Here is a 21,230-nt window from a genome sequence, read left to right on the forward strand (position 1 = left end):
ATGTTCTCTTGAACACCAACCTTTTCAATAGAATTCTTCAATGATCATTGTTCCCTATTAAGTACTTCCTCTCCCTGGTAGGAAAAAAAAAGGCTTAAGTGTTTTTTGCTTTCTTCCCTAAATTGTTATTATCCCCTTTACCCCAGCTAGCCTTTTTCTGTCCCATTATAGAGATAGAAACTAGACTTAACATTTTATAAGAAACTCCCAGAGGGAAAGCACTTTCCTCTGCAATTTATAGTTTTAAAGAGCTGCCCTGAGAGGTTAAACAATTTAAGTAGAGTCACACAGCCAACACCTATCAGATATGGGACTTGAACACAAATCTTTTTGGTTCAAAAGTGAGTTCTGTGGCAACTACACCCAAGCCCTTTCTGCCCCAATACAACTTCAAAAAGCCTTTTTTCTTGTCCTTCAAACTATCATAAGCTTTGCTCAAACAGAGTCTTCTTCATTCTGTTGTTAAACACCCAAAGGATTTTGAAAGTTTTGCTAAATGACCTTCATTTCTACCAGTGGTTTAAAAATTTAGGTCTAGAAGGGACCCCTGAGGTCATTGAGTCCGACCCCTTCATTTTACAAATAAAGGAAATAAAACTAAGTTCCTTTAATACCTGTAAACTTTGGGGAAAATCTCTACATTATGGTGAACTCAAGGAATCCATATGTTTTAAAGAAACAAAACACTTTTTCTTTTTAGAACCTGAGGACAAAGTGTCACCCCACAGAAAGTATCCCTTTGGTAAAAAGTTGACAACCTCAAAAGAAGAAAAAAAAGCAATGGGATGAAAGAAAGCTCTTCCAAGACAGAAAACCAAAGAGAAGAACAGAAATCTGGAGGAGGGAAGCAGTGGCTACAGAGATCAGCAGACCACTAGACATTCATCTGTAGATCAAATGGGAGTGGAAATGATAGCAAGGTATTGTGTTGGAAGAAGGTGAGGAGGGGGGAGGACACTCATTTTTCTTCTTTCTGTTGTTTTTTGTGGGAGTAAAGCTGCCTTTCATTTTGAGGTCAGAACTCTTGCAAAGGTAGAATCAGTATGAGTCTTTTGGACTTTTCTCTTCAGGTGAAAGATGTTCCCAGAATTCTGGGTGTTCAGATCTATAATGTCACAGACAGCTCGGCTCTAAAATCTCTAAAAGTGTCCTAAGGAGAAAAACCACAGTAAAACACTTCCAATACACCTGGCTACAGAAATTACTTTCTCAGTCTTGCAGCTCTGAGGAAAAAGAGGGATCTATCCCCAGAGTCTCTGCTCAACGCCCACAGTTGGTCTCTTTCTGCCAGGGGGAGGGGACCCAGGTCATCCCTGAACCTTCAGGTCCTGAGTTTGGGACCAGTATACTCAGCCAAGGAAAGAATTAAATGCAACTGTATGTTACTCCTCCCTGACTCTCTCCCTCAAGCTAAATGAGACCAAGGCAACATGGGCCAGAAGCCAAGAGCTGCTGTTAGCAAGGAGGAAATCCCCTGGATATTGTGTCTTGTGACAAAAGCATCTCATTAATCATCAACCCTGTAACATGATCTCCCATCTCATAAAAAGAGTGCCTCTGCTAAGCTCTAAGGAACTTCATCCAGCTGAGCTACAGATACTCACTTCCTCTGATCCAAGGCTTCTAGAGTCCCCAAGTCACCCCTGGTGGGGTGCCCCAATGATGGGCAGTACTTTCAGTCAAGGGACTGGTAAGTAGCCATTTAAAGGTGCCTGCTCACCTATTGTACTTTGAATTAGGTGGGACAGGGATGAAGGCTGGGGATTGGAAGGATGAGACATTCAAACTAGCTCCAAATTTGAAAATCAGGATCAGAGTAAAAGTTACCAGAAGAGGGATTTCAATTCATTATAAAGAGCATTGAATTTGAGAATCTAGGTTTGAATACTGGCTTTGCCAGCAAATAACTGCATTATGATCTTTGGTGAATCACTACTCTGAGTCTCAGTTTATTTATCTGTTAATGAAAATAACAATTTTTAGGTGAGGTTCAAACATGAGATAATTTTAATAAAATAAATTCAGAATATTAAAAAACTTTACAAACTGTGAATGGCTAAATGCATAATTGTATGGGACTGTTTCTATTACACCACTTAGAGATGACCTACAGTGATAGTAAATTTTCCATCAGAAGCTAGGTTACCATCATCTCTCAGGGATTCTGTAGAGGTAACTCCCAATTCTAAGAAAACAAAACAAAACAAACATACAAAGAAAAAACAGTATGTTGTGACTAGAAAGGCCAATTAGCTCTAGACAAGCTCAGCTGAAGATGACAGGTAGAAACACAAGCAACAGATGTTATTAGTTTTGGGGGGCAAGAGATAGAGGTTATTCTTTTTCACCATTATATTCAAAGGCCAAGAAATAGTCTCCTCTAATTATAGCTACCTAAGTAAATTGGTAATTTTGTGTTTTTTATCACATTAATATGATGACTTCCTTTAAATTTCTGATCAAGCACTGGATTCCAGTGTGATTGGATTCATCCACATCCCTCTTCATTGTTGCCATTGCCTAGTAATGGAGTAAATGGCTTTGTTTGGCTTTCCTTCAGAAGGTTGCTATGTTGCCTTGAAAACAATTTTATTTCTAGGAGAGAAAAAGAACAGTAGCCACAGACCAATAGGAGAAGCTACTAATTATATTTCATTTCACTACTTGGGTTACCTCTATGGGTCAAAGTGGAGTGGGAAAAGACTGGCATGGACTGGTAGCTTTTATTTTCTGCAGGTTGTTCAATATCATGTGTATATGTGGTAAGTGGAATTTTTTTACTTATGGTGTCACCAATTGGAACAGCCTTCCATTGGGCATTGAATGTTTGATTAAAGCGATATTTAATGTTTGTTTAAAGTGATATCAGAATCTCAAGATTTGGGATTGTCTGGTAAGGATGGGGGAGGGATACAGTGGTAACAATGACAATGGTAGCCTAGTAAATAGTGTTCTGGGCTTAAAGTCAGGGGAACCTGGTTCAAAGCTTGTTTCTGACATTTACTAGCTGGGTGACTGTGAACCAGTCTTTCTGGGTCTCGGTTAACTCATCCCTAATATAAAAGATTTGATCCAGAAAACCCTCGAGCTCCCTTTTCCCTGTAGTTTTATGATCTTATGATGTATGAGGGCAGCTAGATGGTACCATAGTGCAGAGTGCTACATCTGGAATTGGGAAGATTCTTCTTCCTGAGTTCAAGTCTAGCCTCAGACACTTACGAGCTGGACGAGTCATTTAACTGTGAAAACCTCCTCATCATAAAATGAGCTGGAGAAGAAATTGGTAAACACTTCCAATAACTTTATTAAGAAAACCCCAAATGGGATCACAAAGGACTGACCATCTGAACAAGAGCAACAAAGATAGAAGCTGGGTAGGAGGTTGAGTGGCAAAATTGGGGATTATGGGTGAAGATCATATGTAGATTTCTTAGAGACTCAAGGAAAGGATAAAATAAAAGATGAAGAATTTTACTATAATGCCTTTGTGAATCTCAATTCCAGCTGCCTTCATTAATCAGAGCCTCCCAACATCACCTGGAAAGACCAAATCCCAGTGTCACTGAAGGTGCAGATTTTGGCTAGAATCCTAGAGCACTTTGTAAATTTAGCCTGAGTCAGGGAAGTGGTGAGACTTGTGAATTCAATCTTTCCCATTTTTTCTTTGAGGGTCAGATATACCATCACTAACAATTTCTCCAGGGAAATCTCCCAGTTTACCTCTAGGGGGACCTTAAAAAAATAGTCTTGTTCTTGTGCCCAATGAAGTCATACTTTTGTCTTGCCACTGGACTTTTATGATTCTGAAAGAGAGGGTGAGGCTGATGACTTTGTGCAACTCTATCTCATTCAAATCCAATTCATGACCAAATCCATTGGTCCTCTTCCAAAATGAAGGATAAACAATAACAGAGAAAGGAAGAAAGACAGAGAGAGAGAGACAGACAGACAGACAGAAATATGGATAGGTAGATAGATAGATAGATAAGTAGGTAGATAGATAGATAGATGTACAAGATTACCCTAAAGTTATGAAGCTGGTTTACTGGATGGATGGCAGAGAGACAGGAAAATTTGGTGGAAGTAGGGATGTGCTGGAGCCAGCTCAAATAAGCTCACAAGAACCAATTGTTAAGTTTTAAGCATGACCATTTCTACCTCAATAGTCAACAAAGATACAAATCATGATTTGAAATTGTTTTGTTGATTGTGTAAACTTAAGAAAGTGATGGAGAAGGGCCTGCTGTGTTGTACAGTATATTTCTCTTGGGAACAGGTTGAGTTAGATAGCTGCCAAGGCTCCTTCTGACTGAATTTTTATTTTCTCTGTCCCCTAGACTATAGTCACTACTTGAATGCTTCAAGTGACAGGAAATTCCTCCCTTTCTGGTGCAGTTCATAATCTTGTTAAATATCTATCAAGAAAGTTTTTTCTTTCTATTACCCTTAAACAAGTTCTGCTTTCTGGAGTAATTTTCTTCCTTTTTGAAAACTTACTAAGTATCTCTAGCTTTTTCTCAGATTGAATATTCCTCTGATCTTCCAATTTTTGAAATAAAATAATATTTAGAGACAGCTAGATAGAGCACTGGCCCTGAAGTCAGGAGGACCTGAGTTCAAATGCGACCTCAGACACTTGATACTTCCTAGCTGGGTGACCCTGGGCAAGTCACTTAATCCCAATTGCCTCAGATAAAAAAAAGAAATAAATAATTTTGAAAAAGAAAATTATGGAGAAAATATTAATAATGTACATTAAATTTAAAAGCAGGTTATGAGTACTTTTTTTCTCTTGGATAGATGTTTCTTAAACATTTACCAGCATACCTCTAGTGGAAGGGCAGATTTGTAAGGGATTTTTTTGGATATGCTAAATTTAAGATTCTTTGGGGACATCCAGGTGGAGATTTCTAGCAGTCAATTGCTGATACAGGACTAAAATTCAGGAGAGAGATCATTGTTATTTAATTGGGTATGACTATTCACGGCCCCACTAAGGTTTTCTTGGCAAAGATAACAGAGTGATTTGCCATTTCCTTCTCCAACTCATTCATTCAGATGAGGAAACTGAGGCAAATGGAGTTAAATGACTTGACCACAGTCACACAGCTGGTCACATCAGAAGTCAGGAAAATGAGTCTTCCTGATTCCAGGCCCGGCAACTCTATCCACTGCAACAGCTAGCTGCCCTCTTACAAACAAATGGGGGAAGCAAAGGAACTTTGTCCAAACATAGGAGCACCACAAATAAAAGGAAGCTGAAAAGGAGTAGAGTGGGGACAGGTGTGAAGAGAAGGACTTATAGAGAAAGTCTGGAGAGCATAGAGCAGAATGAAACTTTGGCTGGCCTAGCCTCTTTTCTTCAAATAGGGGTTTTGAGAGGAGCCTATCCATCAGAGGAAGGGCCTGGGGGCAGAATGGAGTCTGAGAAGGCTGAAAGTGGAGTGAAGTTTCAGAGTGAGAACTTTGCTGTGATGCATTGGCTTCCCACTCTCTAGTTAGCCTTCTTTCTCCAGCTGAAGGTCTTGAATTAGCTCCCTTCCTCACTTACTTAGTCATCTCAGCAGCAGAATTGTAGCTTGGATCTCTGACCAAGTGAGAGTTGGTAAATATCCAACAAATATCCTGACCCCTAAGGTCTAGTTTTCTGACCTAATCTCCTTCCCACCATGTGACACCTTCTTGATCCACTAGTTGGGGTCAGTGAGTTTGGCCATCTCTTCTATCCTCAGTTTAGAACACTGGTCCAAGTTTCAGTCAACCTCAGTGAGTCAGCATCCTGGAACGAATTCTCCTCTTCAGTCAAAGCTTTTATCCTCAAGCTGGGGGAGAGGACAGAATTCCCCCTCACCTGATCCCCTTCCCTAGGGAGTATTGCTTAGTTATAGGGCTTGGCAAGGGCAGGGGGTTGTCATATCTACTCCATTAAACCTTGCCAGGACAAATATCCAGAAATCCCCACAGTGGAAGCCTAATTGCCATCCTTTGCCTCCAGGATTTGAGGTTCTTGAACTTAAATTTCTTCAAAATGAAGGAAAAAAATTAAGGGAAGGGAAGCTAGATTGTTCAGTGGATAGAGCATTAGCTCCAGAGGCAGGAGAATCTGAGTTTAAATCCATCCTCAGACACATGTTATGTCATTCTGGATTAGTGACTTAACCTCACTTACCTCCAAAAAAACAAAATGATTGAAGAAATGGTCAACTTAATAGTTGTAGCTTGTGTATTCCCAGTGGAAATCCTTTCTAACAGATTGGAATTGATTGTGTTCATCTTTTCACCACCATTATTCCCTAGATATTCCTTGAAGGCTGAAACTATGTCTTATTGATCTTCCCTCCTTTTTCCAGTACCTCCACAGTGCTCTGCCCATACTTAATAAATATTTGTTGAGTTGAATTAGCTGTCAGGTCATAGGACCTGGATGGTTCTGCTGCTTTCTAACTAAGACCTTCCATAAATCATTTCCACTCTTCAATCTTCAGTTTCCTCATCTTTAAATGAAGAGATTGGGCTCTTTCATTTCTAAATTCCCAGTTGCTTCATAATAACATCTTAAGAGTTTTGCCTAATGGTTAGTGTACTAAACTTGGAATCAGGAGATTAGAATTCAAAGCCTGCCCCAAATACTTATTGTGATCTTGTAGCCAAATCCCTTATTTTCTCAATACTTCAGTTTCCTCATCTGTAAAGTCAGAGAGAAAGAATTATATTTGTACTACTTGTCTCATAAGGTTACCTTGAAGAAGATATCTGCTCTATAGAAGTGTGAGTAATAATATAAATGATACTAAATATAATGGTTTACAAATTCAGAGGACATCACAACTTTCAAAACACTTCCTTGCATATTAGGTTACAACATCTCTATGAGATATATAAAACAGGTATGTAGTTTTCCCCATTTTATAGTTGAGGAAATTACAATCCAGAGAAATTGTGATTTATTTCTAGACAAACCAGCTAATAAGTAGGAGGACTGGGACTAGAACTCAGGCATTCTGTTTTATCATTCCACCAATATATTTTCATTGTACTATATTACTTCTAAAAGTAGGACTCAAGATTTAGAGGGAATGAAAAGGGGAGAGTGAGAGAATGGATGGGAATAATTTTGCACCCTCAGGGTGTAGGTGAGTCCTGCAGAAGTCAGTTTTCTTGGCTGAAAGAAGGGAAGAATTGCAGCCATATATGTGGGCATAGGGCCATCAGTCCATGATCACGTGGGAGGCAAAGTCCTGTCCAAGTTTACTCACTCAATTCCATAGTAAAGACAGAGCTTTCAGTTTCGATGGCAAATGTTAAAATAAATTTCCTCTTTCCCCTTAATCCCTTTCCTTTGACGGTATCCATCTCTGTTCTTGAGGCACTCTGACTACAGATGGTCTTGACAGATAACTGCCTGGGAAATAGTTTTCTTGTGGTAGAGTTGGGGAAGGGGAAGAGACCTTGGCTCTGGACTTTAACAGATGCAGACCTTAAATAAAGCACTAGCTAACAATAAAGCCAAAAGGGCTTCCTTTGAGGTACTACTTAGAAAGGACACCACAAGATAAGACTTTCTGGCTTCTCACACATGGTTCTATAATCTTTTGTAGCCTCAACCCAAGCCCGAAGCATATCCATGCCTCAGATTCTGGCAGACTGGGCAGATCCCTGGATGGAGTACCCTTACCCATCTGCATCCCACTTCCCTATACTACACTCTCCATCACCCCTGTTTGGAGTCCTGGAGTTGAAAAAGAGCAGTTGATTAGAAATGATTTGGTACAGGTCCTGTAGGATCTGATCTGTGTGAGGACTTTCTTCCCTGCTGTCCTGGAGGGTGTCATTATTGATATGCACTCAAGTGCATTTTCAGAAATTGAGGGAAAATGTTAGGAAGTGGGGAGCAAGATCATTTAGAATTGTTTGGGCCTGAACATTCATTTTGCAAAGAGAATTATAGAAACATCGAATGCTGGAGCTGATAGAGATAGATGTTAGGGCAGCACAGTATTAGAGAGCACAAAAATTTCATATATGTCCAGGAGAAGGAAATGAGGGGAACAGGAATTTGGATGCTACCCAAGGAGTGGAAAAGAGGAGATATAAATAAATAAATGGGAAAAAATGTTAATTAAGCCCCTCTATATTCTGAGCAATATGTTTAGTATAGGCAAATAGAAATAGAAAATCAAAAAAAAAGTCTTGCCTTCTAGGAGTTTACCTTCCAAAAAGCACATACAGGGAATGATATCCAGAAAGGAGTGTTTTGATTTGATAAATCACAGGAGTGATATACTATACTAGTATACTAGAGCTACAAAAAAGTTAATTAATTGACTCTATCCAGTAGTAACAATTGTAGTATAGATTTGATTGTGGTTGCAGAACTAGAAATCTTCAAGATGGGGCTGATGGGAGGGGAAAGAAACATAAGATGGTGGGTAGTAAGGAGATAGATTCGGGGGGGGGGGGGGGGGGGGGGGAAAAATTGGTGGGGCGTTGGGGGGGGGGGGGGGGGGGGGGGGGGGGGGGGGGGAGATGTGAAACATTATTGAGGCCTTTAAGAGTCAGCAGAACAGCAACAATAAAATTATGTGAGGATAAACTCTGATTTTCGTGGCTCTTTCAACAATGAGGTGATTCAGGTCAGTTCCAATAGACCTGTGATGGAATGAGCCATCTGCCTCCAGAAAGAAGACTATGGGGATTGAATGTGGATTCCAATATAGTATTTTAACCTTTTGTTGTTGTTTGTTCACTTTTTTTTCTTTCTCATTTTTTTAATCTAATTTTTCTTTGCAGCATAATGTGGAAATATGTATAGAAGAATTGCACATGTTTAGCATATATTAGATTACTTGACATCTAGGGGAGGGGATGAAGGGAAGGGAAAGAGAAAAAAAATTGGAACACAAGGTTTTGCAAGGGTGAGTGTTGAAAGTTATCTTTGCATGTATTTTGAAAATAAAAAGACTTTATTAAAAATAAATTCAAAAAGAAAATTCAAAAAATTATTATTATGATTCCCATGGGGGAAAAAAAAAGTCAGTAAACCAGGTAATCCTTTTATCTATCTAGATTTCCCCAGATGGCAAGTTCTAAAGCTAAGAGATTTTTTGGAGTTGAATTTTGATAATTCAATTTTGCAAAATTTTGACTTCTAGGCAGCTATGGAGATAGCAACCAGTCAGCTTTTTTCTCTCCCTTTATCCCAAGAACAAATCCATCATCATTCCCATGTTTCCTTCCTCCTTTCCTGGAAAAATAAGCCTAACTGACCCTCACTCCTGTCATCCCCCTGCAAGCAAAAAAAGAAGTAACATTCCTAGATCTCTCCCCAAAACTTATAGCTTGGGCTAGATGAGCTCCAAAGTCCCTTCTAACTCTGAGATTCCATCTCCTAAATCCTAAGAGAAACTAATTGAATATGTCTTAATTGCTTATATTATTCTCACCTCTTGAATTATAAAGAAGACACATTTTGTATTGGATTATTACTGGCCCTAGAAGTGGTTTCCCCAGCACCAAAATTACTAGTTACGCCTCTGATTTAGAAATCATCTAGTCTAAATGCCTCATTGTGCAGAGGGAACACCCAAGCCCAGGGAGGTGGAACTGGGCCAAGGTCACTCAGCTACTTAGTTGGTAGCTCAGCAAGGATAAGAAGATAGGCTTTCCAACTCTCAGCCCTTGGATCTTTCAACTGCACTGTCTTTACAGGAAATGGTTCTGATACTCCAAAACATATCTCATTCCCTATTCCACTACTCCCACTCATTCATTTACCAGAAATTTATTGAGTAACATGCCAGGTGAGGATGAGATCTTACAAAACCCTGGAGCTTAGAGATAGAAAGTCCTCGGTGAAAGTAGAGTCTGGACAGTCATCCTTCTATAAAGATTTGATTTTTACATTTGGAAGATGATAAAAACTATCTTGGGCCCTTTAAAAATTTGGGGGAAACTGACTCTTTGTGGGAGTAAAGGCTTGTTTCTTATTTTTTGGTTCTTACATTGGTTGTGTGAATTTTTTTTCAGAATACCCTGGGCAGAAGAGATCCCACAAGCCCCTCTGTTTCCATTCCAAGGCCAAGGGCAACCATATCCTATTGAATGACTGCTACTCCAGGGCAGAAAGGATCTCTACCTTTCACGGTGGCATTGTCTTTACCAATCGTCCAGTCCAGCCTTATGAAATAGTAACCCTCAGGATCCTGAAAAAAGAGGATAGATGGAATGGCGGACTCCGAGTGGGGTTCAGCTGCCTGAACCCCTCCAATATCAACCCTTGTATGCTGCCCCCTTTCATCTGCCCTGATCTAATAGCCCAGTCTCTCACCTGGGCAGCTGTCCTGCCTGATCAACTCATTAAGATTGGAGATGTCATCCACTTTTGGGTGAACAACTCAGGAAAAGTCTTCTTGAGGACCAATGAAGTCAAAAAGTTTCTGTTATTCGATGGAGTGACTGCAAACTCTCCTCTTTGGGCTGTAATGGATGTCTATGGAACCACAAAAGCCATTGAGCTGCTCAGTGAGTGGATCATTCTTGAATAGTGGCGAGAATGGAGTGCAAAGGGAAGGGAGTGAGTTCTTGTTGGATTGGGTGCAAATCCCCATTAGTTTACTAACCCAGGACAGTGACAAATGGCACAGAAGATAGATGCTGGACTTAAAAATACCGAGTTCAAATCCTGCCTCAGACATTAGCAAACTGCACAGGATAAATAGGAAATAATTAACAGGAGAGGGCATTGGAATTAAGAGGGGTTGGGGAAAGTTTTCCATAGGAGTTGGGATTTTAGGTGGGACTGAAAGGAAATCAGGTAGCGGGGAAGGGAAAGCATTCCAGACCAGGAGATGCTATATCAAATAATATAGCATCTTTAAAGCACAGTGCAAATCTTAAGGTACTAGTAAATGGTAGTGATTATTGTTACAATTCTGTCCTTTCACTGTCCCCAGCTAGCGGAAATAAGGCTCTGTGAAGGTTCTGAGGAAAGCCCAGAGAAGACTGAGCTCTAATAACATCCCTTCTGGTTCCTTTTCTAGTTCAATGATCTATTGGGTGGGAGGATTTCTCTTTGTCTCTGAGACCTTTCTAAGTGAGAGGAAGAATTCTTAAGATTGAATGCAAGGCATGTTTATCTATGTACCTATATCAGATATATAGTATATATCAGATATATGGTATAACCTATATCAGATTACTTTCATTTCAAGAAAGCAGGAGGTGGGGAATGTAGAACTCAATTTTTTTAAAATGTTAAAAATTGTTTTAACATGTAATTGGGGTAGAGGGGATAAATATAATTTAAAATAATTTTTAAAAAAATATTGAATGTAGGGATTAAGGAAGGGGCAAACTAGGACAACATGAAATCTGGAGATTTATGCTGTTTCCTATGTATTGAAGCTTCTGTGGCTTGGGGCCATGAGCCAAATATCTGATCTCTTATAAAAGGATTGGATGAGACTCATTATCTTCCTACCCACCCACCCCAGGGCAGAAGGTGGGAAGAGATTGCAAAACTGGATGATTCTTTTATTTGTCTTTAGCTGTCACCTCCTAACCTTGTCTTTTTTTTTTTTTTTTTTTTTTTTTCCTTAGCTCCTGTTAAGAAACCTTTCAGTCCCAGACTTCTGACACTGGTGTTCAGAAAGCAACCTTATGGTAAATATTTCTCCACAATTAAGGGGATTTCTCACTCCCATTTTGTGGATGGAGTAGATGGGAACAGGCCATAAACAAAAATGGGGGAGAGCAGGGACAGAGGGAGGATTTGCATCCATGAGTAAGGGGTGATGGGCTAAAGGCTTAGGAGTTGAAACTCTGGGGAGGGGGGGGGCGGGTCTATCCCCAGATGGCTCCTGGTATGATTTTGAGAAGGTCACTTACCCCTTGTTCTTATAAAAATATCCTTATCACAAAGATCAGCATGTACCCACTACTACCCAGGATGTAATGGGGTAGGAGGGTACAGAAGCACTGAACCCTAAATATATTGGGGGTCTCTCCCCATATGGGCCACCAAATATTTGGATACTGTAGTTTAACCTCCAAATATATTGGGGTTTGGGACCAATGTCACAAAATTGTCACAATGTCACAAGGCTTGGACCATCTCCAAATCAAGAGGCAAAGATTTTATTATTACTCATTGACTAGCAGACTAAATTCCAAAAAAAGTTTATCAATTTAACAAGGGGAAAAAAGTGGGTTAAGTTCCCTAGCAGAGCTTTACATTAGCAAGGGGGAAGGTGATATTAAGGCAGGTTAAGTTTCTAAAGAAGTAGTCATGTGACATTTAGCAAATGGGCTAGTTCTTAAAAAGAGTTAGTGTGGGGGGGAGGGGGATTAGACTGGCATGCTAAATTCTCAAAAAGGAGCTAGCTATTATTGTTGAGGTGTGAGAAATGTACCTTAACAGCAATGTCAAGATCTGCAGGGGAGGTTTTTTGGCAAAGAAATGGGTTTATTACACTGAGAAGCCACTCAGTGGGCCAGTTCCTGACAGGAATTAGCAAAGGTTTGGGTACACAGGCTTGTTTATATTTAGGTTTCTATGGCCCGGGGCTAGGGAGTGATCTCTAGATGAATTGAGGGACTAATCAATAATAGGTAGTAATTATGCCGCAGACCAAGATCTCCAAATGTATTATGGTTGGGGATTATGGTGGGAGTTTCCCCTGGGAATCAAGTAGGAAGGTGGGGATGCTCCCAAAGGTTGGGAGGGATTGAGATTCAGGGTTTTTGTAACCCAGGTCCACCCCCCCCCAAAAAAAAAAAAAAAAAATCAGGGGACCCAATTCCCATTGCAGCATCACTATTATGCTTAGTAAGCAAGCTAACCCTAAAGGGAGTTAGAGAAGAGGTGGGATCTCAGCAAGTTCTTTTGTAGGAGAAAAATAACTTCAGTTGTCATGATTTGACCTTCTGATTGAATATAGCAACTATGGGGTCATGATAATTTTTGTCAATATAAAGAGTTGAACAAGCATCAACTATAATAAAAGCCCACTTAAAAATAATAAAAGGGCCATTTAAGAACAAAATAATCCTGTCAGTGCTCCTGCTTGCTTGCCTGAAGGAGTAGCTTGGCTTCCATATTGGTTTTTTGTTTTTGTTTTTGTAACAGATTTTTGTTTTTCAAAATATATGCAAAGATAGTTTTCAATAGTCATTCTTGCAAAACCTTGTGTTCCAAATTTTTCTCCCTCTCTCTCTTCCCTAGACAGCAAGTAATCCAATATAGGTTAAACATGCAATTCTTCTAAACATATTTTCACATTTATCATGCTTTGGTTTTCCATATTGTTGACAGTAATTCAAGCCTTCTCCTATTAAAATCCCTTCTTAAGGTCCACCCTACCAAAGACCAAGGACCAAGGACCCCATCAGATAGACACTGTGTAGGGCTAGTTTATTCATCAATATTGTATATCTGGGATTGCTGAGATAATGATACTGGACCACCATTAGGAAATTTCAAGGATTTTCCTAATCCCAGGCTTTTCAATACAATCAGTAGTGCGATCTAAAACACCTGGACCAGCTGTCAACAGCCGAGAGCTTGGTGGGGGAAAACAGGTATCAACATTTTACCAAAGAAAAAACAAAGAACAGGAGTGAAGGACATCAGAAATTTGTATGACAGGGAGAGAAAATGAGATGATTCTGTGGAAAGAGCAAGAGATGCTAGGCAGATTATCAGAATGTAATGCCAGAGAAACTGAGGCAAGATAGAAACTAGAGAGTTTTAATATTTTATTTGGGTTTCTGAGAGGGAGAGAGAGTCTGGAGTCAGAGCAGAATCCACTCTGCCTCCAGGGCTGAACTGGACTTTCATCTCAAAGAATCCAGCAGCCAATGTGAGATTCCAATGATTTTTATATATGGCTCTAAGATCAGGGGAGACAAAGGTAAGGGGTGGACACCAAGCATTGGTAGATGGTGGGAATTTCCAGGCAGGGACTATCAATTTGGTTCTGACAGGCTGGGGATAGGGCCATAAATTCTGATAAACTGGGAGTGAAGGGGCTAGTCACTAGAGACAGAAGTTCTGGAACTTAGAGAGAGAGGAAGCCAATTAGCCATCTGAGATAGGACATCTGGAGTTTTATCTTTTGAAATGTCAGATCTCCACAGCCCTAATTATCTCAGCCCTAATGAACAGGAAGGAGGGGGGTTGCAACCAGGGGGATTGAGGCAGAACAATTTAGGGAAACTGAGGCAGAACAAGAGGACTCCACTAGTAATCACCCAATCTACTAGTTGTAGCCCAAGCCTGGAAGTCTCTCCTTCTTTGTCTCCTTTCATTTTCTCCAATTTCCTTCAAGTTGCAGCTTAAGAAAGCTTTCCCAGGCCCCTTGAATATTGGCAACTTTATTCTGAGATTATTTTTCATCATTTCTCTCTCTCTCTCTCTCTCTCTCTCTCTCTCTCTCTCTTTCTCTCTCTCTCTCTCTCTCTCTCTCTCTCTCTCTGTCTCTCTCCTCTTTCTCTGTCTCTGTCTCTGTCTCTCTCCTTCTCTGTCCCTTTGTCTGTCTCTCTATCTCTCTTTGTTTCTCTTTCTCTGCCTCTGTCTCTCTATAGACACAGGAAGATAGACACACAGACAGGAAGATAGATGATGGATAGATAGACAGAGGAACTAAGGTTTGTCCACAGATTATGGGCTTGCTCTGAAGGATCATGGATCTTCAGATTGCGGGTTGCTGATCTCTCAGGAGTTGAGGATAAAGCTATCCCTAAGGGTAATGATCTGCTGGATGGATATAGACAGCTTGTATGTATGGTGTTTGTTTATAGTGGCTCCCATTAGGACTGACGCTTCTTGCAGGCAGGGACTGGTTTTGCCTTTTTTTGTACCCCCAGAGCTTAGCACAGTGGCTGGCACATGGTAAGCCCCTGATGAATGCTCGTTGACTGGCTGGCACAAAGCAATGATTCGGCCCTTCTCTCTAGCCTCCCTTTTGCTTCCCAGTCCCCTGGGACTCCGTAGCAGGAGCGCGGTAGCCCGGTAACCAGGGAAGAGTAATAGAAGCCAATGTGTAGGAGAGGAGATTGAGCAGCAGCCTCTCAGAGGTTCCTCCCAGGCAGGACCCGCAGCTCTCTGAGGGAAGAGGCTCCGGTCCCCCCAGGCTGCCTTCCTTCAGCAAGCTTTCTTGTCCTTGCAGAGCTCTGTTTCTGCCTCCCAGCTGGAGACGAAGACGAGTGTTCTGTCTGTCTGTGCCATCGCAAGAACACGCGGCTCCTTCCTTGTGGCCACACCATCCTCTGCTATTGCTGTGCCAATAGGATCTTCAGAGACACGGCCAGGTGCCCCGTGTGCCGCCGGGGGATCGAGCTGTTCTACCTGCAGAACAAACCCACTGCAGCGGAGGCTCAGCATTTCTCCCAGGGCTCCGCCGTCCTGGGGAGCACCAAGATCAGCTAACCTCGGACTTTTGCTCGGATCGCCCTCCCCAGTGCATGCTGGATAAAGAGACTGAGGGTGATTTCTTTTGACGTTACCCACCCTGGCTCCTCCTCTTTCATACCCTGGATAACAAAGACTAAGCGTCAGAAGCTTGAACTGAAATCCTGGCTCTGTCACTAACTCGGTGTGTGATCCTGGGCAAGTCACTCGATGTCTCCAAGCCTCAGTTTCCTCATCTGTAGAATGGAGATGCTATCTACCTCACACATTTGTCCTACGGAATGCATAAAATAATGTACATAAAATATTTTGTAACCATAAAGAACTATATATTTAGAAACTTTTGTAACTGTTATATTTTATTTAGAAACATATAAGAGTGATAGGAAGTGAATCTATTGGTTGAGCAACAATAAAGCAGGAAGACACAGAGGTAAATGACAGAAGCATCAACCCTCTTGTATTCCTCTCTCCTCTACCCTTTGTACCACCTTCCACCTTTCCCCTCCCCCCACACATAAAGAGTAGTTAAGTAAGAAGCTGAGATATGGGTTGGAGATTTAAAAAATCTCTAAAATGGAAGGGACCTTGAGGCATTTAGTTCAACCCCCTACCTGAATGTGTTAGGGAACTACTTCTCATCAAGCTGTCATAGCCCCCATTTAGAGAATTCCAGTGCTAGGGCACTTAACATAGCCCCCAGCAGCCCTTTTCATTCTCACAGCTCTTAATTGTTAAGAGAAGCAAGGTTCCTCCTCCCTGAGAATTTATTTGAGGAGAATTTCCTTCCTAGTCAAAAAATACCCTCAGAGCAACCCCTCCACACAGTTGAAGTTGGTGGGTACCTGGGGGTATCCTTTGGGGAGTCTGTCATCCTTGAGCAGTTATAATCCCAAAGTATCAGATGAGGTCAGCAATTCCCCTGAGAGATAGGAAACCTAGGCTCTCTGAAACATTTATAAACTTGAACAGGACTGTTCAATTGGTTGCTTGACACCATTATATACAGGAAACAGGAACCTTACTGATCAACTGTCTAATTTTATAGGCCCTTGGATGAAAGCTGGTGAATCCAAAAATTAGAATTACCCCAATCTTTTTATTTCACAGAAGAAGGAATTGAGGTTCAGACATGTGATTTACCCATTTCTATGTCTGACACTTTCTAGATTAAGAAGTCATTCATCATTGCTGAGACTCAGTTTCCTCATAAAAAATGGCGAATAAGAATAGTAATCCCTGTGGTACCAGCTCTCGGTATTGTTCTGAGATTCAAATAAGATCCTATCAATAAATGGTTTTGTAAACCTTAAAGTGTCAACTATACTTAATGTCCTACTCATTTGTGACAGAGTTGAAACAAATCCAAATTCAAGCCAAATATTGTTTCCAGTGTCCTGGAGATAACTTAATCTCAGTTCTAGTCAATGGTATGCTGGTAAATGTTTAACAACTGGATGGCTGGAAAAAAATGTAGGAAATAGATTTAATCTTCATTATTAATATTTTTTTCTATCATTTTCTTAAGTGTAGACAATAAAACAATTAATCAAGTCCTGATTTGTAGCCTCAAGGTAAATGCTCACACTAAAAGTTTAATATTCAGCTCTCCTGAGCAAAACTAAGCATATCAGCATTCTGGGGAAATTAGCTCCTTGATATTCTGGACTTGTTCCCAGGTTCTGAATCAATATTCTGCTTCTCTTCCAATTCTCAAGCTATTCCATACTACCCTTCACCAGTTCTGGGTTTAGACTCCCTCCTCTATTGTCTAAGACCCTAAGAAAATGTTTTCAACTGAGCAATTAAGGGATCAAAGAAAACCATGACTGTTATATGTTAAACCCTAACCTAGGGAATAGCTCTCACCCTTCAGCCAGTATTATTGGGGCACAGCCTTGGCAACCTTATCTCTTTTCTAGAAAGAATTATTATGGGCAAGACCTCTGCCAGAGTGAGGTGAGTCCAGAGTAGGGAAGTAAGAATGGGGAGAAAAACAGCTACTATTGTTTGCTCCTCTTGTCCAACAAGTTCTTAAGAAGTGGGGAGAGGTCAAGGGATTGAGGAAAGGAGGCAGACTGGGAGAGATTATCACTCTGGGAAGGTGACAGTCTTCTTCAGCATTCCTCTCCACTGACGATTGAATTGGTCCAGAAGTCACTGGTAGGACACTGCCTATCATTCTGAAATTCCTGAAAACTTTGGAACCACCCTGGGAATTCTGGGAAACAAAGGGAGGGGGCTAGGATACCCCTGAAAATCACAGTCTGGTGCAGGGGGTCATTAGCATGGAAAGTCACATTCACCATCTGTTGCCTTCTCACTATCGTATCTGTGTAAATAATATTCATTGTTTCATGACAGCTTGGTAATAGATATTTTTCTAAACTATAATGGGTTTTGGGGATACTTTAGCTAACACTGGGACCTACTTCTTTCTTCTCTAGCCTTCTGCTATTTCCCTTGCTTGATATTGGGTTTGCAGTTTGATATAGATTTTCCATACACAGATACAAAGCACTTTATTCTGATGAATGTGATGAGGAAAATAATCTCAAAAAGACAATAAAACAGGGGTGAGATGGCTGCTTACTCCATCACTACCTTCAGTCACAGCACTCAAAGACTTAGGAGAAGGGAGCTACCACCGGACTGGCTTTATGAAAGCTCCTCCCAAAGATCATCTCTTGTTCTTTAAAGCATCAATGCCATGCTCTGCTGCGAACCTGAACTCTGGTTCAATGGAGTGCCAAGAAGCCCTGTTGTAACACTGCTAAGTCAATATCCCAAGTGTACAAATATATGTACAGCAGCTCTTTTTGTGGTGGCTAAGACTTGGAAATCAAGGGGTGCTTATCAGTTGGGGAATGACTGAACAAACTGGTATATGATTGTTGGAATATTATTGTGCTATAAGAATTGAAAGGCAGAATGATTTCAGAAAAACTTAGACTTACATGAAAAGGCAAAGTGATATGAGCAGTACCAGAATATTATATATTACATACAGTAACAACAATATATTACAATATTACAATTACAACAGCAATATTGTACAATGAAGAATTATGAATGACTTAATTATTCTCAGCAATACAATGATCTAAGACAATCCAAAATGATGATGAATCATGCTATCCACCTCCAGGGGAAGAACTGATCCTATCTGAATACAAATTGAAGCATGTTGTTTTTCACTTTTTTTTCATTCTTTTTTTTTTTTAAATCAAGTTTTCTTGTACAAAATCACTAATATGGAAATGGTTTACATGATTGCACATGTATAATCTGTATTAGATTGTTTACCATCAGGGAGGGAGTAGGAAGGGAGAAATAGAGCTCAAACTTAAAAAAAATGTTTAAAAATTATTTAACATGTAATGGGGGAAAATAAAAATACCATATTAAAAATAAAAAATAAAAATAAAGCCACTTTTACATTCTGGCAGACTAATAAGTTTTACAATACTACTAATTACCCACTTCATATTTTATCTTTGATGAACACTGTCCATTAACTCCTAGAACTTTTTTGCCAGCAAAACAGGAAAGGATTATCTTCTCTCCTGGTGGTGGTCAAACTCTCCTTTGCAGATGTTTCCCCTCCAGGGACATTGCAGATATTGTACTATATTCTTTAGAGGACATTCATACCTTTCAGAACTTAAAAAATCCCACTAGCAGTCAAGGACACATCCACTGTAGGTTCCTTATCTCCCTAAAGTCAATAAAGGACAAACAAAAGAGAGGTGAAAGCAAACTTTTGGGGTCAATTTGCCTGGCTAATTCCTGAAGCACTAACAGCCATGTGGGTGTAAATGGCATCATACTGGGATAGAAGAAAGATCTTACCTTTCCCACTTCACACTGATGATGCATATTGTGAGCTGCAGCCAATAAACCACTAGTCAGAATTTGCCTTCTCTTTTAATAGATACCATAAGTCATCAATCAGATTTTTTTTTTTTTTGACTCAGAGAACAATTGGAGAAGCTCAGTGCCATCCTTCACCCCCATCCCAAACTCCTGGTGGTTGATTGGTTGTTAAACTTCATCCTTGAAGAAAACCAAAATGTCATTATTTTGTAAGAATCAAGTTACAGTGAATCTGACCCTGAATAATTAGACTAATACAAGCTCAGAATACTCTACTACAGAGCAGGCACAAATAGTCCCTATGCACATTGGGGATGGATTTTTTAAATTTGCATATCTTGCGTTTCTTTTGAGCTACTTCAATTCTGTTTTGCTCATTTAGCACAACACTTTCTCTGATGAGGGCATGCTGTGTAGGGTGGTCCTGTGCCATGTCATACAATCAGTTCTAAAGTTCGTTAAGAGAGAGTTTGAGAGTATCCTTTTATCTCTTTTTTTTGACCACCATGAAAGTGCTTGCCCTGTCTCCATAAAATAGTCTTTTTGTCAAGCATATATTTGGCATTTGAACAATTATCCAACATGGTGGAGTTACAGTAGAGTTTAAATGCTTAGCAGTTTAGTTAAACAAAACAAAACAAAACAAAACAAAACAAAACCTTAGTATCTGCTATCCTCTCCTGTCAAGTGATCTTCAGAATCTTCCTAAGACAAATCAAATGGAAAAATTTCAGTTACTTAACATGGCACTGGTATACCATCCAGATTCCACAGGCATGCAACAATAAGGTCAGCACAACATGCTCTGTAGACCTTCAGTTTGGTAGTCAGTTTAATTCCTCTTCTCTCCCACATTTTTGTTTGAAATCTCCCAGTTACTAAACTATCTCTGGCAGTGTGTATGTGTCAATCTCATTTTCAATGTGTACATCCCTGGAAAGTGTACTGCCAAGGTAAAAATGAATTTATCCATGGTGTTGAAAATTTCTCCATTTATGTAATCCATGGTTCCTCAGATGGATGGTGTGGTGCTGCCTGATGGAATACCTGTGTTTTCTTGGTCTTGATTATTAGCCAAATATGGCAAAAACAGGAGAGAATCTATCTATATTTTGTTGCATCTGAACTTCAGAGGTTGCATTGAATACTTAATCATCTGCAAACAAAAAACCATGCCCCAAAACTCCCTCCACTTTAGTTTGGCTTGCCACTTTTTCAAATTGAAAAATTTATCATCAGTAATATAGCAGACCTCAATGCCGTGTTCATCATCATTGAAGATATTTGACAACATGGATGGAAACACCCTGCTAAAGAGCATGGGAGCAAGCACACAGCCTTGTTTCACTCCATTCACAAATGGTAAGAGAATTGTTCATTATCCAGAACCCTGAGCAAGCATCAAATTGTTGTGTAATACTGATGAATTTTTCTGGACAACCTAATTTTGAAATAATTTTCCATAAGCCCTTGTGACTGGCAGTATCAAAGTCCTTGGTTAGATCTACAAATGTTGTATGCAGATCTCTATTCTGCTCCTGGCACTTCTCCTAGTGTGGTCAGGCAGCAAACACCATATTGATTATTCCTCAGCTCCTTCTGAAGGAAGGACATTGGCTCTCAGATAGATGACCTTCTTCTAGGTGAAGGATCAGCCTTTAAAAAAAGCCTCTGTCAAGAATTTTTCCAGCAATGACTAAGAAATAGATTCCCCCCACTAACCTCCCACATGGCCATCAGAAACTAGACAAAGACTGTCCAGACATGAGGGCAGTTAGTCCAGGAGTCTGGGAATATTTTCAGATGATAAACAGAAGCTATAGGACTGTAACAATGGGTATGACTTGATATTAGTGTTGTGTCCAGCTTCTGATCTCAGGCAAGGGTTCTGGAAGAAAATTGCAGCGTTCACTCTGTAGTAAAGGCAGGTTCTAGACTCATTACA

At 40.2% G+C, this 21,230-nt stretch overlaps 1 protein-coding gene across 1 annotated transcript; it reads left to right on the plus strand.

The window, feature by feature from the left end:
- The first annotated feature begins 1,545 nt into the window (after positions 1-1,545).
- NEURL3 (neuralized E3 ubiquitin protein ligase 3) lies at positions 1,546-16,915 on the plus strand. The gene is made up of 4 exons (XM_012540065.3): positions 1,546-1,690; positions 10,027-10,521; positions 11,599-11,661; positions 15,168-16,915. The coding sequence occupies exons 1-4, from the start codon at positions 1,660-1,662 to the stop codon at positions 15,425-15,427; spliced, it is 849 nt and encodes a 282-aa protein (XP_012395519.1). The 5' UTR covers positions 1,546-1,659; the 3' UTR covers positions 15,428-16,915.
- Positions 16,916-21,230: the final 4,315 nt, after the last annotated feature.

Source organism: Sarcophilus harrisii, chromosome 2, assembly GCF_902635505.1.
Source record: "Sarcophilus harrisii chromosome 2, mSarHar1.11, whole genome shotgun sequence".
Lineage (NCBI taxonomy): Eukaryota > Metazoa > Chordata > Mammalia > Dasyuromorphia > Dasyuridae > Sarcophilus > Sarcophilus harrisii.

Coding starts and splice junctions, on each gene's coding strand:
- NEURL3 (XM_012540065.3), top strand. CDS start 1,660: ATGATGGGCAGTACTTTCAGTCAAGGGACTG. Junction 10,522..11,598: donor AAAAGCCATTGAGCTGCTCA/GTGAGTGGATCA, acceptor TTTTTTCCTTAG/CTCCTGTTAAGAAACCTTTC. Junction 11,662..15,167: donor GTTCAGAAAGCAACCTTATG/GTAAATATTTCT, acceptor TTGTCCTTGCAG/AGCTCTGTTTCTGCCTCCCA.